The 26,740-nt window shown below is 44.3% G+C and overlaps 1 protein-coding gene across 2 annotated transcripts; it reads left to right on the forward strand.

The window, feature by feature from the left end:
• Window positions 1–1,780: 1,780 nt before the first annotated feature.
• ASB11 (ankyrin repeat and SOCS box containing 11) lies at window positions 1,781–26,262 on the forward strand. 2 transcript variants are annotated; one of them, XM_062183536.1, is made up of 7 exons: window positions 1,781–1,967; window positions 11,650–11,729; window positions 15,735–15,842; window positions 17,750–17,900; window positions 21,761–21,895; window positions 23,891–24,082; window positions 25,738–26,262. In XM_062183536.1, exons 1-7 carry the CDS (start codon window positions 1,787–1,789, stop codon window positions 25,860–25,862), a joined length of 972 nt encoding a protein of 323 aa, XP_062039520.1. In that variant the 5' UTR covers window positions 1,781–1,786; the 3' UTR covers window positions 25,863–26,262. The 2 variants fall into 2 exon arrangements, with proteins under 2 accessions (XP_062039520.1, XP_062039521.1); XM_062183537.1 differs by lacking the exon at window positions 1,781–1,967 and adding an exon at window positions 2,873–3,017.
• The last annotated feature ends 478 nt before the right edge of the window (window positions 26,263–26,740 follow it).

Consider the following 26,740-nt stretch of genomic DNA (forward strand, 5'->3'; position numbering starts at 1 on the left):
ATCTTTATACTGTTGTAACTGAAATGAATGAGCTGTTTATTGGGACCCAAGGTTGTATTCTCATGTATAAGTTGTTTAATCTTTTATTTTTTTTTATATTTGACAGGTAGAGTTATAGATAGTGAGAGAGAGACAGAAAGGTCTTCCTTCTGTTGGTTCACTCTCCAAATGGCGGCCACGACCGGCGCTGCGCCAATCTGAAACCAGGAGCCAGGTGCTTCCTCCTGGTCTCCCATGTGGGTGCAGGACCCAAGCACCTGGGCCATCCTCCACTGCCCTCCCGGGCCACAGCAGAGAGCTGGACTGGAAGAGGAGCAACCAGGACTAGAACCTGGTGCTCATATGGGATGCCGGCTCTGCAGGCGGAGGATTAACCAAGTGAGCCAAGGGCGATGCTGGCCCTAATCTTTTAATCTGTTACAGTGAAACAGTTCTTAAAGAGAGGTGGTCTTTGTTTTTAGAAGAGGGGTTTTGTTTTTAAGATTTATTTAAATGGCAGACATGGTGGGGGGGTGAGTGAGCAAGCGAGCTTCCATCTGCTGGCTTACTCCCCAAATGGCTGAAATAGCCAGGAACTGCATCTGGGTCTCCCCTGTGGGTGTCAGGGGCATAAGTATTTGGGACATCTTCTGCCTTCCCAGGTACATTAGAGGGAGCTGGATTGGATGGAAGTGGAGCAGCCAGGACTCAGACCAGCACTCATACAGGACCTAACCCACTATGCCACAATGTCAGGCCGAGGTGGTCTGAATGCTAAGAGAAATTCCTATATTTGCATGAAGCATTTATTAAGCAAGATATATTTAGTGAGCTCTTACAATTTTATTTTGACTTGTCTTTTCAGTAGGTTTTAGTCATTTAGAAGACCATAGTCAAGAATGAAGGAAGAGACCTGGAGTGATGAGCAAATTTAAAAATAAATAAATTTCACTGATGTTGGCCACTGATAAGGAGAATATCGTCCAACCAAGGAAGGTACTGGTTCATGGAATCTTTGGGGAACTTCACCCAGATCATAGGGCGCCTCTCCAGTCCATGTCGCTATGACTTCCATGGTCAAGGATGGCCTGTGTTCTCCAGAAAGAGGCCCCTCTGCTGATGTTTGACATGGAAGCGAATGATCGGGAGGAACCTTGCTGAGGGACCTTGTCACGGATGAAATTACCACAGTAAGTACACCAACACTTCAGTCACTTTGACACTTTAACTTGGTTGGAGAAACATCCAAAATGGGACCTTTTTAAAATATTGCTTTAGAGTAAATGGTCTTTTAAACTTGTGGTATTTTAGATTTGGGCTTAATCCTCCATAAACCACAGAATGAAGACAAGAGGAAATGTTCTCAGAAACAGGATTTTCTGCTTGGAATGTGGATGTATTTGTGCTTCTTTGTATGAACATCAAATAACTTGCTTTGTCCCTATGAGGCCTGAGAAGTTTCTTTCATCTTTTCAACTTTGCCTTCGAAATTAATGTAGCAAAAATAGGAGTTTGGGAGTAAAAAGTGTCCAGACACAAATCTGGTTTGTTAGCTAGTGCTGAGTAATATAGTTCTAGAACTACTGGGTGTTTCTGGTTAGAAGGAAGTTTCTTTAGTTTGGTTAACATTTACCATGGATGTCAGCACATGCAGTCGCCAAATCACAGTTAGGTTAGAACCTACAAACTGAGTTCTTGGTAACAGGAGCAGCGAGTGCTAGAAGGTTTAAAATAGATGTCATATGATACCAATTATAACTCAGGGAAATTTTACAGTCCTAGGAACCTGTACGGAGCGTAAGCCAAAATGGAAGATGGTCCTGTTTTCTATGGCTTTAAAAACATTTTTCTTACAATGTTTGCTACCTTTTTTTTCTTCAAGCTTCTAATTAAAGTTTTTTTGGCTCTCCTCACCCATTTCTATATCGTCAAAGGAAATAGAAAAGAAGCGGCTAGGATAGCAGAAGAGATCTATGGTGGAATTTCAGGTAAAATACATGAATTTGCTCCCAATTCTTAAAAGAAAACCCTCCTAGATAATTCATAGGAATATTATTTCTAGAAGGCAGATTTTACTTAGACTTTGGTTTTTATTGGGTAGTTTTGAAAATGCTCTGTCATTTAAAGTGGCAAAGGGTGTTACCTGCACCAACTTGTGAAGGATTTTCAGCTTTACTTTTTGCAAGTGAGTAGATCTATTAGCAGTCACTATTTGAGAGGTACGTAGAGTAGTGGCTTTCTAAGACTATTCTGAGAAATCTCATTTCTTCTGGCCCAAGAAATGACATATATAGCATTATTTTCTTTTCTTTCATATTTTAAACCAAACTTTTAATGATGAAGAGCATTGTAGCAAGAATACATTTCCTCAGGAAATAGAGTTATTGGTAAATTTGATCTAAAGCAGCAGACGTGGCATGCTATATATATATATATATATATTTTTTTTGTGCTGTCATTCGCAGTTGGAATTAACCACTGTCACTGTCAGAAAAAACCCATCTCTAAGCCCATTTGCCGATGACACCAGGCAAAACACCACCAACACAGGTTATTATAATATGAAGTGCCTGGATTTGGATAAACATTTTAAAGTCTCATGCTTTTTAGAGATTTGTTGCAGTTTCTTTCAGGAAAATGATTCGCTTTAATTGTACTGAGATTCTGCAAAACTAACTGAATCAGATATCCCTATCCCTGCTGAGATTGTCACTTAATTAAGGAGTATTTTTTCATAAACAGACTTCATAATTTCCTTATGTATTTTTAGTGTTCAGAGGAGTTCCAGGATTACATCATTCTTTATCTAGTATCCATTTCAATTTGCATCCAGGATTCTCTTTCAAAATAGACTTATGCTATGCGATTCCAATACACTAGAAGACTTGGAAGACACTAGATACAGTGGTCTTACCCAAAGCAGTAAGACCTCCAAAGACAAAGCATCAGAATGCTTCAATTAACGGAAAGTGTCGGAAGGCCAGGACTGTGGAAAGAGATTTCTTTTGGGGATTACATTTGTCACACATTTCAGGGAGGTATGTTACTTTGGCTGAAATAAATTAATGCTTCTCTTTAGTTTCACTTTAAGCATGATCTGAAAAGCTATTTTGTAATTTAACTTGTAAATTTGGGCAGACTGAAATTTTCAGCAGTGGTTTTGATGTTCTCACAGATACATCATGCTCATGGGTTGAACTGATTAAAATCCAACAAAGTCAGTGTCAGCAAGGGTGTGTTATGAATGTTTTCTCCTGTCACTCCTGTGCATTATTTCTGTCTTTGTGGTCTTTCAGTATGCTCTTACAAAGGCTTTGTGATAGTCAAAATTCACATAAGTATGGTTTGAACTTAAGTCTAGAGCCAGAATACAAGTCTCTTAAATAGAATTCATTCATTCTTTTGCTCAAATGTTCATATCATTACTTGTGCAAGTTCCTAGGATAGTATTTGCTTAATCTACAAGTAACATGGTGTTATAAGGTCAAGAACATTTTTGCAGTTACTGTTAACAAGAGTCAGGGATGAGAAAAGTATGTGAATTTCTCAGTTTAATTTCCTTCCTATGTATATATGTGTGTATACATATACATGCATCGCCACACACATATGCTTGTGTGTCCAGATTTGGCTAATGAGTCTTTCTATAATAATATGGTCAGAGCCAGTAGTTTTTATGCAATTGTAACAGTCATTTTGTCCTCTGAGACCGCTACCAGTTGTATATTACCTATTTAAAGCTAGATGTCTTAAAAATATCAAGAAAAATGTTGTGAAAGTGTTAAACAACAAATAACTTTTACTGTTTATTGGTCAGACAAATGTTTGCTGGGAAAATAGGTGACATTTAATCAGTGAGTTAGTTCATTGACTTAGAAAATTCTCAACCCAAGGTTAAATTCCTTCATTCTGCTAGTATATCCCATTCTTGTAAACCATCGTCAGCAATGTCAAAAACAAAGGGAGGGGAGTGAAAAGTTCAGCCAGGACAGACTTTAGACTTTCGTAGGTCCCAGCACTCTGGGAAGTGCCACCCAGCATCGCATCATTTATTAAATATCAGATTTTTAGCTGTAGATTCTTTTGGAAGGTTTTTAAAATTATTCTTGGAATTTCATCTAGAATACATTATTTGTTATTTCTTTGTGTTTTTTTTTTTTTGTTTTGTTTTGTTTTTCCCCTGGTCAGGCCAGCAGGCCTGGCCGTGCTGGGCTTGGTCTGCCTCTCGCCCGCCCCAGGGCACGCAAGAGCCAGCCCGGTGCTCCAAACGGGCCCCAAGTCCTACCTAGAGGCTGAGGCCGGCCTCTGGGGGCCTCAGGCACACCTCTTTGTGGTTTTGACTATTACATTTGTAGATAACTCATCAGAATTAAACTATGGCTGGTTTTCAAAAACTTTGTAATTCATGCATAATTTTTTTCATAACATGCATAGTCCATAAACTTTTTGAAGAGCCTTCATGTAGACAACTTCAAAATTTCTTGTGCCCCAACAATCTTGTTTTTTTTTTTTTAAGATTTATTATTTGAAAGGTGGAGTTACAGAGGCAGAGAGAGAGAGAGAGAGTCCTCCATCCACCAGTCTACTCCGCCAGTGGCCACAACAGCTGGAGCTAGGCCTATCCAAAGCCAGGAGCCTGGAGCTTCTTCCAGGTCTCCCACATGGTTGCAGGGGCCCAAGGACTTGGGGCCATCTTCCACTGCTTTCCTAGGTACATTAACAGAGAGCTGGGTTGGAAGTGGAACAGCCGGGATTTGAACCAGTGCCCATATGGGTAGCCCATGCCACAGGATGGCTACACCACGGCGCCAACCCCACAACCTTCTTTTAATTCCACTTTCCCACAGACTTCATGTAATACCCTTGTAGCTCTGAATTTTCAATCTTTGTCTATTTTGTCAAACATTTTGTGTGTGTGTGTGTGTGTGTCTTTGGCCCATGACATTATATCTAGAGCACCAGCTCCCACCTTTAGCTTGTCGATATTTCTGTAGGTACTATAGTTTACCTGAGACATATGTTTGTTGCATGATTTTTCAACCTTTGCTAATTTAATTACTAAGCTGTATTTAGTACCATGACATGGTCATCAAAGTTGATGAAAGTAAAGTGTAGATATAATTTGGTAATCTGTTATGCACAGCCCTTGAGCCAGACATGCTTTTGAATTCAGGAGCTTTTGGATGTAGAAAGATTACACACTATGCATGCTGTGTATCACGCAGCACTCCCATTGGGGCCTGGAGCTGCCTTCCATAATCAAACATTTTGATCTTTCTTCAGCCTATATTTAAATATTCACACTAAGGGAAAATCCAACTAAAAAAGTTGCTTAACCTGAGTCCTGGCCACACTTTGCTGCCAAAGGAGTTTGAATGTAACCTGAGGGGAAGCTTGGTTTTCAGAATTTGGGGGACATTGAATTGCAGATGAGAGGTTGCAAAACTATAGTATCCTGTTCTTCCAAATAATAGCTATTTTAAACTAAAAGATTATTTCTAAATGTTAAGCTGAAAATCACTCGTCCTTGTTCTAAATTCAAGGGAGTGACCTTGATTTGACAGCATGTCTCTGCCTAACTCATCATCCTGACTCCTTTTTCTTGTCCTGTTATACTAAGATTTTCCTGCCTTTGTTTGCATTCTTGCCCAGATGTCTACCTAGCCTCTGCTCTTATTTAGGTGTGCTGAATGTCTGCTCAAACCTTGGCCTGAGCATCCCTTGAGTAACTGGTTATGATCTAGGTGCCTGCTGTTCCCAAGTTGGGACAACCAGTTCCTTGCCTTCCCACCTTCAGCTCAGCCTCCTTTCTCACACACTAGAGCGGGCCATTGTGTCTAACACAGTTCATTGACTGAGTTTCATGTCCTGACCAGAACTGGATGTTAGAGAATATAATTTTAACCCAGTCTTACTATAATATGTTGGATATCCCAGGCAATTTGTTCTATTTTTCCCTTATTACCTTTAGTATACTTAAAACATTATGAATTCTTCTATATTCTTGCTTACATTCTGGTGCAAAACTGAAGTTCTTTATGCATTTTGTTTTCTTTGATAAATGCTACCGGAGAAGTTGTTAGGATTTCAGAACTTGAATAAGAATAAAGATCATTCGATGTATACCAAGGATTATAACTAGTTAGGTGGTCTTTTGAAATAATCAGTAATCCCAAAGACTTGTTGAAATTAGAAGGGTCAAAATTGTAAAACAAAAAAAAAATTAAAAATGAATATTTGATTTTTATCTTAACACTTGGAGTTTAGGCAACCATATCCCATCTGAACCAGTTTTGTTGTTGAAATATATGGTTTTAGAAGTTGTTGTGAAATTGTTATTCAAAGAGTCTGAGAAGTAGAGATGAATGTAAAGGGGGGAAATGAAAAAGTTGAGCATTTTCCACACACCTAATCAGGAGCAAGCAAACATATTTGTAGAGTAAACCATCTTCCTAATGTGTTTGCAGCCCTGTGACACAGGCAGCATGCCAGAGAACTAAAAATACATTGCCTGGGAAGAGAGAGAGTGACTCCTGCTTCTGCACTCACTTATTCAGAGAGCTTACTTGCATATTTCCTGAAAGGAATGGAAAAACTCCTAAACTGCCAAAAGAACTTTTCCCCTTCGCTTCTCACAATTAGCTCTGACTTACAAAATGAGAATATAAGAGGTGGAGACTGTGCTGGGAGCAAGAATAGAAAAGCCCGAGAGCCCTTCCGTGGTAAGGTTTCTGGAGGAGGGTTCTGCGTGACCACCTTGGGAGATCCTGTGGGGCTGCAAAGAGAGTGATTTTATTTCCAGTTGGGAAACAAAGCTGGTTTCTACGGCTAAGGTGTTGAGTTATTTGTGCTATTGCGAGATACAAAGCCCTAAGGTGAGCAAATCTACCACAGGGATGGGCAGAATGTAGAAACCAACACATCTTCCAACCAGAATGAGGTGTGTTTTGGAGTTCCCCAAACTTGGGTTTCAGGCCTACTTGTGGCACTTGCCAGCCATGAAACCTGTTCATGTGGTACCCAGTGGTGGTTGTGTGTTCTGGGGTGTTCTCAGGAAGCAAGGCCCTTGCCTCCTCTCTTGGAAGCTGGGGAATGGGGCTCCAGGAAAAATACAGGCTTCTGTGAGGGGTGCCTGAGAGGAGGCACTCCCAGACAACTTACAACTCAGGGAAGAGACAACTGGAAAGCAGAGGCCTCCAGAGCAAGAAGACCAGGGCAACCCTTAGACCCGCCTCCTCGTTGCCATGGAAGATGGCGCCACACTCTCCTCACTGTGACTTCCGAAGCGTGAGGTAGGAGCTGGGGATGGGAGAGGTTGCTTCGTTGTTGGCCCACGGGTAGGAAAGGTGCTTGGGAGTGACTGGTGACCCAGCATGAGGCCTGCTGTGGAGGCCGGGTGAGCAGGGCTGGCCTCGGGTTCCAGGTACCAGGGAAGACATCTTCCCTGCCCTCAAGACACCAGAGGACCTGGCACCCAGAGGCAGGAGGTGGAGGTGGGTGGAGAACATGCTGTTCCTCACCCCCAGCTGCCTGCTGGGCCTGGACGGGGGAGAGGTGTGGGGCTGTGAGGAGGAACAGCGATTGCAGTTTGATTGGGAACTCTAGGCAAGGGTGCCCCAAATCCAGAAAAGCGCACAAATGCTAAGTGAGCAGCTGGCTCGATTTTCACAGTGAGCACAGTCAGGAAGCAGCACCCAAGAGCATGGCCCCCTCCGTGACCCCCTGCAGTCAGCTTCCGCCCCACCTCAGGTTACTGCTGGCTCCTAACACTGAAGGTGAGTTTGTCCTGTGTTTAGAGAAGCGGAAACAACGGTGTGTGTTCTGTGTCTCATTTCTTTCACTCCTCCACAGCACTAGGCTTGGGGGCTGTACCCATGTTGTTGTGTGCCTGGACCGGGTCTCCCTGGGCTGGCGAGCTGCAGAAAGTTACTGGAGAGTTGGAGAAAGGGCGAAGGTGTGGTTAAGGTTCGTCCCTCCCGCGGGGAAGGGAGCTGGCACAGCAGCCTTGCCGGGGAGGTTTAGAAACCCTGGAGCTGGTTCATGTTGCTATCACATGTTAACTCTGCAGAGCAAATTACCACTTCAATGTTGCTTTTATTCTTGAATCAAATAGTCATACAGGTTGAGTATCGGGATACCCTTATTAGATTTCAGATCTTTCTGGATTTCGGACTGTTTGCATACACATAATGAGATAGCTTGGGACTGGGATCCCAGTCTGAACGTGAACTTCTCTCATGTTTCATACATACTTTATCCAGATAGCCTGAAGAAATATTGTACAATATTTCTAAGAATTTTGTGCGTGCTGAGGAATTGACCACTTGTGGCATCCGGTCAGCTCTCTTTCAGAGTGTAGATGTTAGATGATTTTGGATATCCGCTGCTTGGCTTAGGGATGCTGGGCCTGTGTTCCGTTCAGGAGACTCAGGTCAGTCCCTTGCTGGGAGAGCAACAGCAGCAAAGCCACCCTGTCGATTTGCTTCTTCCATCAGTCACGGTGCTGAGTTACTGCCAGTCGCGAGTAAAGACAGCTCCTAGCCTGCGTGCGCCGCCAAGAGCGACTGGGCAGGAGGGAGCGAGCCTCAAGCACACTTCATCCTGAATGAGATGGAGATGCATTAGAGGAAAACCAAGGCTGACTAATTGAGGATTATATGCATATATTATCTCATCATTGGCAGCTTACGCAAATCAAAAACATCCCAAGAGGTTTAAAATAATCCACTCATCACTTTTTAACTGACTCGGGAACAAATGGAGATTCAAACACAATATATGTTCACGTGAAAAGTTTTTTTTTATTTGTTTTTCTTATAAAAGCATTACCGATTCGTATCAGGAGTAGGGGATCACAAATGATTTCATCTTTTTTTTTTTTACCTTTTATTTTGGAATTCATTTCAACCAACAGAAAGGTTACAGGAATGGTATCAACAATTCCCAGTTCTCTTTGCTCAGTCACGTTTAGCCTAAACCCCAGTCACGTTTAGCCTGCTGTCCTAATGACAGCCTTGATAGCAAAAGGATCTCATCCAGGCTCAGGTGTTGTCTTTAGATGCTGTGTCTTGCCAATCCCCTTCAACCTGGACCAGTTCCCCGGTGTTTCCTTGAACTGGCTACAGACCAGTTATTTTGTACAATGGCCCCTCAGTTTGAGCTGGTGCACGGTGTCCTCATGATCACATTTAGGTTATGCATTTTGGGCAGGAATCTCACAGAAGTAGTGGCGTGTTCTTCTCGCTGTGTTCCCTTTATTGGCACATAACGTCACTTGTGGCATTCATCAGCTGACACATGGGGCCAATTTGTTCCAGAATTGCTGATGTGAACTTTGATCACCTGGGTAAAGCGGTTTCCATCATCGTGTTCCACTGTAAAATTATCCCTGTTCCCCATATAACTAGTGATTTTCTGGGGAGATAAGCTGAGGCTAGCTCTACTATTTCTTCTACATTTCTTTCTTTTTTAAATTTTATTTATTTGACAGGTACAGTTACAGAGAGAGAGAGAGAGCTCTTCCATATGCTGGTTCACTCCCCAAATGACCACATTAGCAGGGGTTGAGCCAGGCTGAAGCCAGGAGCTTCATCTGAATCTCCCATGGGGGTGCAGGGGCCCAAGCTCTTGGGTGATCCTCTAATGCTTTCTCAGTCCATTAGCAGCAGGAAGGTGGCCCAGAAGTGGAGCAGCCGGGACTCGAACCAGTGTGCATAATGGGTGCTGGTGTCATAAGCGGTGGCTTAGCCCATTACACCACAACAGCTCCTATTTCTTCTACATTTCCAAGATGGCATTCCATTATGGGAAAGTGTTTTCTCTTCACCATATTTAGACCTTTATTCATGTCACTGAGTAGAAGATGGCTCAAGTCCTTGGGCCCCTGCACCCACATGGGAGACCTAGGAGAAGCTCCTGGCTTTGGATTGGCACAGATCTGGCCATTGCAGCCAATTGGGGAGTGAACCAGTGGATGGAAAACCTCTCTCTCTCTCTCTCTCTCTCTCTCTCTCTCTGCTTCTCCTTCTCTGTGTAACTCTGACTTTCAAATAAATCTTTTAAAAAATCAGTCCAATTCTTTGGAACTTATTCTAGCTTTTCTCATTTTGATAACCCAAATGGTTTCAGAGATACAGTAAGTTTCAACATACAAAAAAATGTTTATTGAAGTGTTTATAACCTTGTTTTTCTTCCTTGAGGCCTTGAATTATTTCACATTCACACAATTCCATCTTCGGTGGTATTTCATTATGCCAAATTTGCAGGTCTGGAAAACCAAAGTTTTCAACACCATTAGACTCATCTAGAAGTGGTTGCTTCAGAGCAGTGCCTTGTGTTAAATCCAGACTGTATTATATTCTAGTCCATGTATGAAAAGCACAGCCATAATTTGAAAAATGTCCACATTTTGCAAACTAGAATAGATTTTCCTGCAAAACAACTGATTGCCCTTTGGCATGTTTAATAGAGGTTTCCTTCTTAAATGCTCATTTTTAAAAAAAGATTTATTTATTTGAAAGAGTTACAGAGAAAGAGGGAGAGACAGGGAGAGAGAGAGAGAAAGAGAGAGAGGGGGAGATCTATCTTCCATCCACTGGTTTACTACCTAGATGTCCACAAAGGCCAGGGCTGGGGTAGGCCAAAGCCAGGAGCCCAGAGCTTCCTCCAGGTCTCCCATGTCGGTGCAGGGAACTAAGAACTTGGGCCATCTTCTGCCACTTTCCCAGGCCATTAGCAGGGAGCTGGATCAGAAGTGGAACAGCCGGGACACAAACAGGCACTCATATAGGATGCCAGTGCTGCAGGCAGCAGCTTAACCCATTATGCTATGACATTGGCCCTTTCACTGCTCATTTAAGCTGGTTATTCTTGGTTATAGATAAGCAATTATAAGAAAAATACACTCGATGGTTGTTTCCAGGCTGTTCCTGGAGCACTGTCCTATCACGTCTCGCGCACCTGACATCGTGGATGGATTTTAGAGACGAAAGCACTTGCCAAATACTAGACGGCCACATTCCCGTTCTCTAGATAAATACATTGAGGTTCAAGTGAACTGAACAGCTTGCTGATTTGAATGGAGTGTGTGGTTAAGGCAGGCCTTGAACCTAGACAGTCGGGCTCCACTGAGCTCATGCTCAGCCATCACACTAAACTTCCCACAAGGCGGCATAAGGAAAAATTTTGGAGGATTATGTCATCTGGAAACTGATATTTGCTGTACAGTAGATACAAGTCATTATGAGACAGTTCCCAAGGGAATTCAGCAAAGACCATTTTCCTGGGTCCCTCAGAGTCTCCTTCGTAGCACATAGGCTACTGAGCCTTTGCCGTGTGGGTGGGGGGCCGGGGAAAGATGAAAATGTGGCAGCTCATCGACCTGTTTTGTTCGTCCTTTTGCCTTACTTGGAGCTATTGGAATCACTGGGCACTATTTGGACTAAATCTATTGCTAAGTCAGACAGATTGACTGCCCCTCTGCACATACCACCAAACTAATGGACTTAGGTTCAGTAGCTTGTCACCCTGAAAATGGCTGATGGGAGAGCCTCATGCAGGTACCTGTTTCTCTCCTCTTCCCCCAGCTTCTTCTCACAGTGGCTGGGGAGCAGGAAGGGGCCACAGGAAGAAGTGTCCAGACTTTGACCCTGAACTTGATTTGTGTTTCAGACTGCTGGGCTGATCGATCCCCACTTCATGAAGCTGCGGCCCAGGGGCGCTTACTGGCCCTTAAAACTTTAATTGCACAAGTAAGTAAACGGAAGACTTGACTCACTGTGCTTGTGCTGTAATTAAGCATCACTCTGTGTTGGCTGCGGGGGTCGCAGAGGTCTGGCTTGCTCCCTCCGTGTCCTAGCACTGCCATTCTAGGCGTCTGCGTGCTCCTTTGTCTCGCTGTGGCTTTCTTCTCCCTCTCCTTCCCCAGTGCACTGCCTCATTTCCTACCTGCTCCCCTCCCTTCCCTCCTGGAGCTTCCTTCATGGGAAGTTTGCCTAGGAGGCTTGATGCACGATGCCCTGCAATGCATGTTGCACTAACTCCTGCAGTGTGTGTTCAGCCACGACAGTGCCGAAGCTGCACTGAGCAGCTGGCAGTGCGTAACAGAGCCCTTCAAAGTGTAGTGGCCGAAAACAAGAAGCAGAGTCTCAAGGTTTGTGTGGGCTGAGCAGCAGCTTAGCTGGGTGGTGGCGGCTCAGCCACAGCTGCAGGCATCTCACGACTCAAGTGCGCAAGGACCTCCTTTCCAACTCAAGCGGTTGTTGGCAAACCCCAATTCCTGGCCATGGGGGCCTCCTCCAGAGCTGAATCACGACAGGCAGCTGGCTTCCCCCAGAGAGAGTGCGAGAGAGGGTCTACGAAGGAAGTCACAGGTTTTGAAAAATCTGGTCTCTGAAGCAGTGTCTCGCCACTTGTGCCGTGTTCTACCCACTCAGTGTGAGTCAGTAAGTGCGGTTCACACCAAAAGGGAAGGCAGTTTTCAAGAGAGCCCAAAGCAGGAAGCAGGGGTCACTGGGTGCCATCGTGGAGGCTGCCAACTCCCATGCTGCTCTAGTTCAAGCACAAGCATTACAGTCGGTTAACAAATGGACACATCTTACTCCTGGGGAAGATTTATGAAAGTCTTAGTTATTAAGGCCACTTTGTTTTTATGACTGTATCCTCAGCACCTTGGGCAAGGAGTGGTGGCCTGGTAAATATTTGTGAAATGGATGAAGGAAACTGTACACGCTCCATTTGCTTTGTTTACTTTAGAATCTACATGTGTACAGAGGAGGTGAGTCATTATGTCATTTTCTCACATTCTAGCTATCACCTGGCTTCCTTACTGTGTTGAGTTGAAACAGCTGGGTGCCTTATCGTTTTGCGCATGGCTGCTGCTTTTTTTTTTTTAAACTTTCTGCTCTATAGTTGTTCACTTCTTAAGAAAGTAGAGGCAAAAGGAAAACAACGATCAAGTGGACTTTGCACCTGATTTTATTGTTTGCTGATTTATTTTAAGCACTTTGCATTTCATCTGATTTCATGACTTTTAAATATGTAACATATTCACCCAGTTCAAAAATCAAAATGATACAAAAAAAGTACACAATGAGAAGTCTGGCACCTGCATCCTTCCTCTCAGCCTCCCACCTCGAAATTTTTTTTACAACTATTTTAAAATAAAGTTCTTGTTTCAGGAGAATTTTAAAGTGCCATTGCAAATACAGTACAGGGAGTTCCCATGTAACCTATACCCAACTCCCCCTATGTTAGCTTCCTACAGAGCCATGGTGCATTAGTCAAAAGTAAGAAATTAGCTCTAGCATTGGTGCAATACCATTAATTTCACTGTGGACTATTGGGATTTCACGCGTTTCCCCTCTGGTGTACTTTTCTGTCCCAAGGGCCAATCCAGGATGCCCATGTTGCATTTAGCCCTTCTTTATTCTTAGTTCTTCTTCAGAAGCATGTTAGCTTCAACAGGGTGATGAAATGGAGCAGTCTTAACTTGCTCTTGCTACCCCACTTCTTTAAACTTAGTCAAACCTATATTACTCTACTTTTTATTTATGTTTTTAAAGATTTGTTTATTTATTTCAAAGGCAGAGTTACAGAGAGGCAGAGGCAGAGAGAGAGGTCTTTCCATCCACTGGTTCACTCCTCAAATGGCTGCAATGGCCGGAGCTGTGCTGATCCAAAGCCAGGAGCCAGGAGCTTCTTCCGGGTCTCCCACGCAGGTGCAGAGGCCCAAGCACTTGGGCCATCTTCCACTGCTTTCCCAGGCCACAGCAGAGAGCTGGATGGGAAGTGGAGCAGCCGGCCAGCGCTGCAGGTGGAGGTTTAGCCCACTATGCCACAGTGCCGGCCCCTACTCTACTCTTTAAAACTTTAGTTCACATTTAAATTGTGTGGTCAATGTGAGGGAAACATTCAAGCAAGGTTCAGGAGTTCCTGGATGTCATGCCGCCCTGCTGTCACTCACAGCTGCAGGCCCCAAGCCCTACCTGGAATCTGAACTTGCTGTGTCTCCATCATCTCATGCACACTTGCAGTAATTGGCTCCGGATGACCTTGCAGGCCTGTCCAGCAATACAGTCCTACAAATTCCGAAGTTTCTGAGGTTTTGCCCCCATGCAAGTGTTTTCCTAAGCACACTCCTGCCACCTTGTGGACAAGCCTGTTGTTTATCTTGTTTTCTTAGAAGGCACACCTCTACAGGCAAAAGGAACAGGAAAAGTCTTTTCTAAATCTATTAGACACAGGATTTGAAAAATGTAGCGCAGCTCTACAGCCCCGACATCCTGCTCAGGAGATGCAAATGGGCAGGACACAGAGGGCATACAGGCATCAGGACGAAGGGACAGACAGTGGGGGGGGGGGGGGGGGGGGCGGCGGCATCTCAGCTGCTGGCCACAGCCGAAGACCTGGCAGGTGACAGTGCGTATGTAGGTTAGAGTTTGGGATTCAGGATCTTGGCACTTGGTTTTGGAAGCTTTCAGCAGCTCAGTTACAATGCAGGGAACCAAAAGCAGGGCTCATCCAGGAAGGACAGACCAGGGACCTAAATCCCTTTATGGATAGAAAGATGGAATAGTGGGGAAATGGTCAGAGCCAAGTTGTTAAAGTCAAGGTATGAAGCCAGAGTCGTCCAGCAGCTAGGCTGACCTTGCCATCTGTCATGGCGTTCTGGGTGAGGAAGGCAGTACGGGGAGGGGGCACGTGCTAGGGTAGCGCAGTGACACTCACACCTGGGAAAAGACACGATGGGGTTCAGAGAAGCCATGACTGTGCTGGATGCACTGGTCGGTAACGTCCCAGGGCCGGGGCCAGCATGGCCATCCTGGCACCTTGGTCTGCTTTGCTGTCTGCTCCCCAGCCAGCAGTTATCCTTCTGTTCCAGACCCATGTCTGCCTTCTGTTCTTCTCTGGCTCCAATGCTTATGCGTCATGCTCACTGCTGTTCACACCGCAGCAGCCCCCTTCCGGTCTGGCCAGGACTCATGGAGCCGTCTCCCCAGCTCTGCTCGCTTCTGTCTCACATTCTTGCCCCTGCAGTCAACCCTCCAGGCTGCGACCTGGGTGTCTCTCCTAAACCAGCGCACCTGTTAGCGCTGGACCCCCGGAAGCCTAACATGCACAGGGGCCTCATTCCCAGAAGACAAGCACTCCCTGGTTGGAAATCAAGTCCCCTCATGATCTGGCTCCAGCTCCGCAGCCTCCTTCGACTCCCCTCATCTCGTGCTTTTTCTTTCTTCTTTGGCCCTCATTAGGACTCTGTCGGATCCATGCAGTCAGCTGGGGCCCGCGGCGGCGTGTTCTGTCCCCTTCTAATGGTGCATGCTTTCGTTGCCTTCCTGACCCAAAGCCTTTTATGCTTCAAGCCTTGGTTAAAGGCTAACTCATTTGTGACGTTTCTTGTGCCCCAAGCCAGATTCAAGAATCCACAGTGCTCCCACTTAAATTCGAACGTGCTTCTGGTATCCTGATCTTGCTGTCTGCTTTCTTCATTGCTGCCTCCCTGCTGGGCCCTTGGAGTAGAGCGACTTGTGGCCTGCGTCTTGACAATCCAGGCCCTAGTACGTAGGCCTGTGTTGGATAAATGAATTTGAGGCTCCCACACTGTGTTTAGGCTCCCCTGGGAAGACCTCTCCTCCTTTCTCTATGGTGCTAATATTACACCCCCAGGCATGGAAAACTCCTCAAATATGCCAAACAACACGGCTTTCACGGCTGTCCCAAAGGCGGTGTTTAACCCTCTTCCTTCCAAATTGCAGGGCGTCAACGTCAACCTCGTGACAATTAACCGGGTCTCTTCCCTCCATGAGGCGTGCCTTGGCGGTCACGTGGCCTGTGCGAAAGCCTTATTGGAAAATGGTGCACACGTAAGTACCACCCCTGACCATTTGTGAACAAACTTTCAGTTCATCTTTATTGGAAATCATTAAAGAGAACAAGGTTGAAAAGAACCATAAAAAACACTCTTAATTCAACACCTAAACCAGCAACAATTTTTATTGAGCAAAGTTATCAAGTTCAGTGAGCTTTTAGTAAATAACACATTGAAAAAACTCAATCTTATTTTTAACTTCCATGCCGACCTTTTCAAAGAGGGACTGAGGTGCTCCCTTACAGTACAGATATCAAAATAAATTACAGAACCAACACCTCAAAATCCCAATGACACTCATATTTCATTGCCAGATATTGTTCTGTTACTAATTCCATCATTTAGTCCAGTCCTTGACTGCTTTGTTTTTATGAGATGCAGCATCTTTAAGCACTTGATGGTTTCCTTTGCATTTCATACGGAAGTTGGGTTCTGCGTGTGGAACTGAATGGAGAAATCTCCCTTGCGCAAACTGATTTTCCCGACGTCAGCGCAGTCAGGCGTTTGTCAGGTGGTGCTCCTCTGCTGGGGTCTCTCTCAGCCCCTGGGTGACCGTGAGGGTGAGGCTGTGTGACAGCCACTTCCTGTCCATCTAGATGACTGCAGTCACAGGCAGATTGCTGGCAGGAAATGGGAAACAGTGGCGGGTCAGAGAGGAGGCGTTTTATTGGAGACGGACAGTGAGGTGTGTTCCCTGCCTGGCAGTTTTGTAAGGGAACAACCGATATGTTTGTATTGTACCACTTGATATTTCAACCAGAATGCTAAAAGGAGAGAGAGAAAGCCGGTCAGTGAGTAGGCGGGTTCCCATAACTGGGAATCTGCTGGCACCTCAACCTCCACGCATCTGAAACTGTGCTTATCATGTTTTTCCCTGTGGGACCTGCTCCTCCTCTTGTTTTCTCAACCTCGGAGACTAGGTGAGACAGTCTCCTGGCCTCACTGGCCCTCAACCTGGGAGTCATCCTGTTTCCGCCATCTCTCCACCCGATAAATCACAACTCCATAAGCCTTTCTTATGTGTCGAAATCACCTCTCTCTGTTTTGGCCTTACTTAACAGAATCCAACCTAACCTATGCAAGGAGAAGCAGTCATCTTGCCTTTGTTTTCAAAACATTGGCATGTAGTAGGTGCTCAATAAATGTTTGCTGACATGAACAAGGAAAGAAATTGTTCTTGTCTGTCACTGCCATCTTTCCAATTTAATGGAGGTTTTATTGGAACCCTGGAGACAATTTTTTTTTGTTTCCGAAGGAAGAAAATTTATAATCCTGATTATTCTAAGCATCTGTCTTTAATTGTTGAGGCAAAACTGTGTGACATAAAGCCCTTTTCAAGCATATCAGAGCTGCCCCATCAGAATATCTTGGTCCCCTGATGTTCTCTCCAATCTGTTGCTGATGCCCCAAGATGCCTCCCATAACCCTGGAAGTTGCTGAGGATGGTTGGAGATACCGTGTTGATGGCTGCTTTCCATGTGCCTTTGAGTTGCATGATCTCTTTAGCAGTCACAGCTGGCATATGCAATTTATATGAATTACGGTAGACCAGATAGAAAACATATGGCAAGAAAGACATTAGGACTGTGTAGAATCGCTGAGGAGATGTTCGGCTGGGGACCATAATAAGCCAGCTGATTCACCCAACTCCGTGTAAATGCAAAATGGCAATAATCATTGTCGCAAATGTTAATTAAGTGCTCACTGGGCACCAGGCAATGTTCTAAGTGTTTAACATATAGTAACTCACTTGACGCACACAATGACCTTGTGAGGCTTCATAATACTGTGACAGGGTAGAGTTTCCTTCCTCATTCACCAGGCCGATGCACAGGAATACACACGTGGAGATGGTGAGAATGGAATAGCAAATCCTCTGTGCCTCTCTTTGCCCATTACTAGGTCAATGGAGTGACGGTTCATGGAGCCACGCCCCTCTTCAACGCTTGTTGCAGTGGCAGCGCGGCATGCGTCAACGTGCTGCTGGAGTTCGGAGCCAAGGCCCAGCTCGAGGTGCACCTGGCTTCACCCATCCATGAGGCAGTGAAGAGAGGTAAATGAGCCACCACGATGCACAGCAGGCACTATGGGCTCACTCCACTATGCTTGGATCAGACTAGCGTGAGTCCTGCCAGGGCTGCCCGGATCCCCCTCACCCTTCCAGTACGATTGGCTTAGAAATCCCACAGCGGGGGCCTCCCCCTGTGGCGCCGGTTCATGTCCCGGTTGCTCCTCTTCCAATCCAGCTCCCTGCTACTGCACCTGGGAAAGCAGAAGATGGCTCCAGTGCTAGAGCCCCTGCACCCACATGGGAGACCCAGAGGAAGCTCCTGGCTCCTGGCTTTGGATTGGCACAGCTCTGGCCATTGCGGCCATTTAGGGAGTGAACCAGCAGAGGGAAGATTCTCTCCCCACCCCCATTCCTCTCTCTCTTCTCTATCCCTCTCTCTCCTCTCTGTAACTCTGCCTTTCAGATAAATAAATCCATCTTATTAAAAAAAAAACACAGCAATCATTTGAATTTGCCTCGATCTTATGAAACAGACCTTATAGCCTGGGAAGTCTTGAGTCTGAGATGTCCCACTGCCCAAGCACAGTCTCTCAGCAGGCTTTCCTGAGCCTCATCACTGGTGTTTTGGTGGCAGCTGGTGCAGCCAAGGCAGTGATTGTGACTTCTATGAATTGTGCTGTGCAGGTGTCTCCTTCCTTAGTATAAAAGAGCAAGGCATCCCCCCTAAGCCCATAAAGCACCAGCCGCTAACATAGAATTAATTCATGAATGAGTCTGAGAGCCAAAGTTGATACTATCTCTGAATAGTAAAGATGAACTTCCCGACTTCTAGATGATAGTTATTAAAACAAAATTGCCAATTTAAAAAGGCACTGGAAACTAGACTCCCAGGTTGCTAGTTGCTTTAGAAAGGAAGGAAAAGAGTAAGTTTAAGGAATCTAAAAGCCATATGCATAGACAAGACATGAACAAGATGCCTTTGCAAGGACAAGGTACAGCAGGTGTTTGGCGTAGCAGCTCTGCTGCTGGTTAGAAAGCCCATGTCCTGTATCGGAGTGCCTGTGCTCCACCTCGGGCTCCACTCCTGACACCAGCTTCCTGCTAATGCAGACTCTTTGAGGCAGCAGGTGATGGCTCAAGTCATTGAATTCCTGCTTCCTATGTGGGAGACCTGGAATAAGTTTCAGGTTCCTGGCTCTGGCCCTGACCCAGAGCCAGTCAATGAGGTCATTTGGGGAGTGATCCAGCAGACGGGAGCTCGCTCGTTCTCTCTGCCTCCCAAATAAATAAAACAATTTTTTTTCAAAGCTTTTTTTTTTTTTAAGAGAGGACAATGCTGTTTGTCAAAGGTCAAACACAAAGAGCAACATTTTGGTGATAACTGCAAGTGGAGTTGTTTTCTTATATCAAGATGAAAAATACACTGATCTTTGCTGGTGTAAGTGGAGATAAAGGTCTTCACTTCAAGAGGCAATAGTAAAAAATTCTCCCCGGGTTAATAAAGATGTTACTTGGTAAATTTTTTTCCAGTAGATCACTTTAAATGCAACCAAAGACTCAAATTTCAATGTACCTATCTTTCATGTCCTAAATGTATTTATGGATTCATAAAAGATATTGGTCATTTCCCAAACAAGACCTTTAAGTTATAGGGTAATGAACTACTTTGGAAATGATATAAAAGTCTTTTTCAAATTTTAAATATTGATTTGAGTAAAACTTAATGCTATTTGCATTTCCACCCAAATGTTTAAAAATGGATAAATGTTAGGAACAGTTTGACTTACTTAAGTAATCCTGTAGTACTTGGATGACTATATGGAGCTTTCGGTATCACTGTGCCTATAAAACATGCATGCTTATTAACTATAAACACACAGTTTGTGCATGTCTACATTTTCTTCTGTGTTGTAAAATCATGTTAAGGACTAATATCCACAGAATGGAAGAATTATTAGCAATTCATTATTTTAACTACTGTTATATGAGGGGTTTTCAAAAGTTCATGGAAAATGCATGTTATGAAAAAAATTATGCCTGAATTTCAAAAGTTTTTGCATGAAAATAAATTTTTTACCTTGGTTTCCATGAACTTTGTGAAGTGCCCTTGTATTAGTACTAGCCACTTAACTTTCTTTGTTCTTTTAAAGATTTATTTATTTTACTTGAAAGTCAGAGTTATACAGAGAGAGAAGGAAAGGCAAGGAGAGAGGTCTTCCATCTGCTGGTTCACTCCCCAATTGGCCACAATGGCTGGAGCTGCACTGATCCGAAGCCAGGAGCCAGGAGCTTCTTCCAGGTCTCCCACATGGGTGCAGGGGCCCAAGGACTTGGGCCATCTTCCACTGCTTTCCCAGGCTATAGCAGAGGGCTGGATCAGAAGAGGAGCAGCTGGGTCTCGAACTGGCATCCATATGGGATGCCAGCACTTCAGGCCAGGGCTTTAACCCGCTGCGCCACAGTGCCAGCCCCAGCCACTTAACTTTCATAGAGTTATTTTTAAAGCTTCATGAGAATGCTTAAATTTAGCTCAAATTAGTTTTTTTCTTGTTAAAAAATACAACACTGTTTCAAAAATATTTATTACATGCTCCATATTTCTCAGGCAGTTTTCAGTACTTCTGAATTATTACAGTTTTTTTTATTTTCCACTGTATTTGAAAGGCTGAGAGACAGAGAAAGACAGACAAGAGGGGCATCTTCCATCTGTTGGTTCACTCCCCAAATGACTGCAACAGCCTGGGCTGGGCCAGGCCAAAAGCAGGAGCCCACAACTCAAGCTGGGACTCCCATGGGTGACCCAAGTACTTGAGTCATCAGCTGCTGCTTCCCAGCGTGTATGTTAGTAGGAAGCTGGATGGGGAGCAGAGCCTGGACTCCAAGCCAGGCACTCAGACAGGAGCTGTGGGCGTCCCAAGCAGCATGCTCACCACTGCGCCAAATGCCGACCCCTGGGGTCTTAAGCTTGAAACATCTGTGAGCAGCCTGGGCCACTGTCTGAGTCAATGCCTTGAGATATTGATATTATAATAATATAATAATAATTAATAATAATAATAATAATTATTATAATAGTATTATAATCCAGGTATACTATTTACTCAATGTGAAAAAATAATTAGACTCTACAAAATCCTGGGTTGTATGATTTGATGCTTACTTACATTGAGAATTTATGATAAATCCTGTAGGTATAAGGTGGAGCTTACTTTCATGTTATTTATATAGAAAATGTTTGTTAGATTTAAGGGAACATTTAAATCTTCAGAGCGAACTCTTTCCAAGCTCCCATCTATATCTCAGAAGGATTCCCTCCTGAACCAATCATTCATGTACAAAGGAGAATGTTTGCTAGCATAGTCCTTGTTAGCCACTGAATATGAACGCGTGTTTAAATATATTCTAAACCTGAGCCATTTTAGTCATGTGTGGTCCAGGCTAACCAGAATAAGGTTGCAAGGCATACACCCGATCTCACATGCGTAGGGCAAGAAGAGAAGGGGATGTTTGTAATGGACAGGAAAGGGGGCTGGGCCTTGATTTTGGGCACTGGTTTTTCAGGGTAATAATAGGGTGAATTGTTTCCACCTGTGGGTCCTATAGCCTCCATCTGTAAAGTGGTAGCTTCATTCTAGAAAGTGTTTTCAACTGTGCTCCTTGGAGCACGGAGTAGGAGTTATCTCAGGAGCTGAACGAAGGTCACGGGCGTGCTCCTCCTCTTAGTGATTTTTACTTTGGGGATTTCTACCTGAGATTTCCAAAAGAAAACAAGAAACAACTTTTTCCGGCTACAGAGAGAGATTTGGGCTATTTTTAAAGCTCGTTTCAGATAAGCAGCCCTATAGTTCTATGAAAACCCAGTGTGTCCCTTCCTTGAATGAGATTATTTTCTGTCCTATCAGGTCACAGAGAGTGCATGGAGATTCTGCTGGCAAATAATGTTAACATTGACCAAGAGGTGCCTCAGCTGGGAACACCCCTGTATGTAGCCTGCACTTACCAGAGGGTAGACTGTGTGAAGAAGCTTCTGGAATTAGGTAATTTCCACAATCTCTTCATGATAAGAACTTGCTAGCCGTCTTGGTTGTCTTTGGCTTCAAAGATGAAGTTCTTGTTGGACTGGAAAAATTCTGATAGCATTTGATGGTTGAGCACTGGCAACAGAACTTGTGCAGAGAAATGAGTACTTTTAATTTTCAGTCCTGCTTCCTTTGATGTTGGCTCCATTTACGTGCTGTGGCTGTCCGTAGTAGTCTCAGGATGACTGTCAGCAACACCTGCGCTGTAAGCCTCCTCATCCATACATAGCAGCATTGGCTCTTTTTGAGTCTCGTGCCCATCTATGAACCAATCACATTGGCCAAGGGAATACAGTACACTGATTGGCTTAGGCCTGCATTCCGTCTTCTCTGAAGTCATCAGGCTTCTCTAGTAACACACGGCTGAGACTCCTAAGAGGGCAGTTCCTGGGAGAGAAATACAGGTGTGATTACCAGGAAGATGCCAGATGGTAAAAACAACAGACATTTGCCTCTAGCTTTTTACACCTGTCCTGCTACGTTATTTTGTCATGTTTTAATTCTAAAAGGCACAGATGGAAACCAAGAGTCCAGGGAAGGTAAGCTATCTTGAAATTATTATTTGGTAAAAGAATCAGCAAACTTAGCTACTGCCATAAAATTGGAGGTTGTAGTAAGAATCTTTAGTTCAGAATTCTTATCTCCAAGAAGGTTTTTATTTTTCCTATTCCCTTTCATTTACTGTTCTCTATAAGTTCAAAAATCTTTTTGAGGGGCCGGCATTATGGTGTAGTGGGTAAAGCATCTGCCTACAATGCTGGCATCCCATATGGGTGCCAGTTCGTGTCCTGGCTGCTCCACTTCTGATCCAGCTCCCTGCTAATGGCCCGGGAAAGCAGCCGAGGATGGCCCAAATGTTTGGGCTCCTGAACCCACGTGGGAGACCCGGATGAGGCTCCTGGCTTTAGCCTGGCCCAGCCCTGGCTGTTGTGGCCATCTGGGGAGTGAACTAATTGGATGGAAGATTTCTCTGTCTCTGTCTCTCCCCTTCTATCTGGAACTCTGACTTTCAAATAAATAAATAAATACATCTTAAAAAATCTTTTTGATCCCAAATAATATAAATACTAAATAAGTTTAGCTTTATCTTTTGCCCAAAAAATCCAAAATAATAACGTAACAGGAGCTTCAGATATTTTATTTTGTGTGCCATACAATACATATGGGAAAGCAGTAATTAAAATGATTAAAAATGTCTAACTTCACTTTTCTCACCAAAACATTTTGAGACAGTCTTAGTAGGCTTAAACAATATATTTTCTAAGATTTGTCAAATATGAGGGTACATCAAAAAGTCCAAGGAAAATGCAATGAAAGAATAAGCTGGTGCAAAAAAAGATTTCAAACCATGCGTAGTTTTTTTTTTTCATGATTTGCATTTGCCATGTTTTTTTTTAAAAGATTTATTTATTTATATGAAAGTCAGAGTTACACAGAGAAGAAGGAGAGGCAGAGAGAGAGAGAGAGAGAGAGAGAGAGAGAGAGAGGTCTTCCATCCGCTGGTTCGCTCCCCAGATGGCTGCAATGGCTGGAGCTGCACCCATCTGAAGCCAGGAGCCAGGAGCTTCTTCCGGGTCTCCCAAGTGGGTGCAGGGGCCAAGGACTTGGGCCATTTTCTACTGCTATCCCAGGCCATAGCAGAGAGCTGGACTGGAAGTGAATCAGCTGGGACTAGAGCTGACACCCATATGGGATGCTGGCGCTGCAGGCAGCGGCTTTACCCACTACGCCACAGTGCCCGCCCCTTGCCATGATTTTTTGAAGACCTCTCCTGTGCATGAGTTTAAAATTTTTTTGCACCAAAATACACTTATCTTTCAATCCCATTTTTCATGAACTTAAAAAAAACATATTGGCAGTTAAGATGTCTTAATGTATGATAACTATGTTTTAGGCTCATTGTGTTTTACATTACCACTTGGTGTTGAATTATGGCTGTCTGCTTTATTTAAGGAGCCAGTGTTGACCACGGCCAATGGCTGGACACGCCTCTCCATGCTGCGGCACGGCAGTCCAATGTGGAGGTCATCCACCTGCTAACTGACTATGGGGCTAACGTGAAACTCAGAAACGCACAGGGCAACAGTGCACTGGATCTGGCAGCTCCAAAAAGCGGTGTGGAGCAGGCGCTCCTGCTCCGTGAAGGTAAGAAGCGCTCTTGCGCCTGCATCTCTTCTGTAAGTACACTGCCATCTCCCTCGTGTCTCATTCTAAGATTTTCCCTTTCCCTTTTACATGGGGTGGTTGCTATCGTAGGAAGTGGCTAGTCCTGGCGTCACTGAGATATCTTCTAGGAGATGGCATGCTGTGGTTATTCACTTATAACTAAAGGGCGTTCATGTACACTGGATTGTAGCTGTGCGTTTTCCTTAATGGGGAGATAATCACACACCTTGGTTTCCCCTTGACAAGGGTGAACTGCCATGTGTCTATTCTGGCCTAAGCACATGATTGAGCAAACCATAACTCTGCTTCGTAAAGCTGGGAGGGAATGGACAGAGAGTGTGTAAGGAAACTCCAGGGAATTTGTAGAAAAATGGAATGGAGAGATAAGGATGTGTTGGTGCAAAAAATAAAATTGAAATTCATGCATGTGAGAGATCTTCAAAAACTTCATGGAAATTGCATTTTATGAAAAACTATGCATGGACTTCCAACTTTTCTGCACCAAAATAAACTTACTTTTTTATTCACTTTTTCCCTGGACTTTTTTGCAATTCCCTCATAGCTTAGAAATACAACCAAATGGGGGAGATTGCTCGCTTGTTCTTCAGATCCAAGAGGAGGTCGGTCTGCATTCTGAATTGCCTCACTCCCACGTCCACCATGGGCAGTAAGAGCACCTGTAGGTGCCAGAGGAGAAACGTGGAGCTTCCAAAAAGTCTCATATCCCAAGTTCAGAAGAGAACCATGTCATATCCATACAGTAAGAGGTTTTCTGGGCACGCACTGATCATTTGTGTGCTCAGGAGAGGATCAGAGATAATTAGTCAGCTTTCCACATGCCAGGCACTGAGTGAGATTCGAAACAGAGTAATCTCACCGCATTCCTAAATTTTATAGTAGCTGGTGTTTATGCCAGCCCCAAAAGGGAAAAGTGAAGCATTCTGGCTTGCTGAGGATCACAGAGCAACTAAGAAGTACCGGTAGGCGCCTAACCAAGCCCTCTAACCCCAGCATTTGCTCTCTCACTATGATGGGGTCCCAATCCTGAGGCTTCTGAAGCGACTTCCGCTGAGGAGGAGTGTCATTGCCCTCCCAGTTTCATTTTGTGAAACCACCTCCTACCCCCATCTTCCACACCTTCCATCCACTGGTTCACTCCCCAGATGACCACAACAGCCGGAGCTGAGCCGATCTGATGCCAGGAGCCAGGAACTTCTTCTGCATCTCCAATACGGTGCAGGGACCCAAGCACTTGGGCCATCTTCTACTGCTTTCCCAGGCCATAGCAGAGAGCTGGATCAGAAGTAGAGCAGCTGGGACTAGAACCACCACCCAAATGGGATGCTGATACTGTGGGCTGGGGCTTTAAGCCACTGAACCACAGCACCGGCCCCCCAAATATACTTTTAATTCCATTTCCTTGAACTTTTTGAAGTACCCTTGTATGTTCCACTAAACAGATGACGTCCCCGTCTGTATTTTGTGCTTGCTCTGCCATTTGCGTCTCCTATACAGATCCAGGCTGTCTTCGGTTTTTAGAAAGTTTCACTCTTCTAGAGCTCTGCCCTCCCCTTTCCGCCGTCAAGCCCACTCCACCACCATGAGGTTTATACCATTTTTATTCTCTTCCTCAGGACCGCCTGCTCTTTCTCAGCTCTGTCGCCTGTGTGTCCGGAAGTGCTTGGGCCGAGCATGTCATCAAGTCATCTACCAGCTACGTCTACCAGAGCCACTGGAAAGATTCCTCCTATACCAATAGTTCCAACTACCCAGGGGCAGTTACTTCAAAATAAGAGGCTTGCTGTTGCTGTACCCAGGGTACTTAGTGTAGGTATCCAACAGCTTGATTCTCAGTATCTTCCAATGCGTTCAGCCAGTAGGAGTAGATCCCCATGAAATGGAACATGTGGGGAGTGGTAACTCCTGGTTAATTTAACGTTTTCATTAACCAAGGGACAACCATAAACCTTTTAGTTTAATCTCATGTTAATAAATTTAAGAACACTGTGAAGTAGAGTGAAAATAACAGGCTACTGTTTGGTGATACAGCTTCCTCCGTGCCCAAGAGTCACTTTCCTGGACACCGCATAGACACATGGAAATTCAAGTGGATGAGATTATAATGAATATTAAGTAGTCCAAGATGTGTTTCTGATTAAGTTCCCTCTTCTATTTCCTTTATCTATCTTTTTCCTTGAATAAATCTATAATTTTGATTTCTCTGCATTTTAATGTGTATATATATATATATGTATATATATATAAAGCTAAATATTTTGACAATATCATGGTTAACAGAGGCTTCTCGTTAACGGAGGCCCTGGTTGGTAGAAGAGATTTTGGAAGATGTTAGTGCATTCAGAGGTTGGAATCTATTGCTTATCACTTCTGATATTACATGCTGTTCTTCAAAGTAAGCAGTTCTGGATCAAGCAACACTGGATACCCCAACAATCTGAACCTACGGGCCCTGTTTGATGTATATTGCAACCCAAACACTGGCTTATTATCAAAGTCAAGATCTTCAGGGTTTCTGAAATAATTACATGTTGATACTTGCCACCAAGTTGGGCTCATTGCTGAATCATTTGGAATATGGGCTGATGGGCTCTGGTTATCACTCTTCTATTCTCTATT

The sequence above is a fragment of the Lepus europaeus genome, chromosome X, assembly GCF_033115175.1.
Source record: "Lepus europaeus isolate LE1 chromosome X, mLepTim1.pri, whole genome shotgun sequence".
Taxonomy (NCBI): domain Eukaryota; kingdom Metazoa; phylum Chordata; class Mammalia; order Lagomorpha; family Leporidae; genus Lepus; species Lepus europaeus.

What these genes read in the sequence shown, in the direction of transcription:
- ASB11 (XM_062183536.1), top strand. Translation starts at nt 1,787, where the DNA reads ATGGAAGATGGTCCTGTTTTCTATGGCTTTAAAAACATTTTTCTTACA. An exon ending in TTAAAACTTTAATTGCACAA is followed by an intron (nt 11,730 to 15,734) that starts GTAAGTAAACGG and finishes TCCAAATTGCAG; the next exon opens with GGCGTCAACGTCAACCTCGT. An exon ending in GAAGAAGCTTCTGGAATTAG is followed by an intron (nt 21,896 to 23,890) that starts GTAATTTCCACA and finishes GCTTTATTTAAG; the next exon opens with GAGCCAGTGTTGACCACGGC.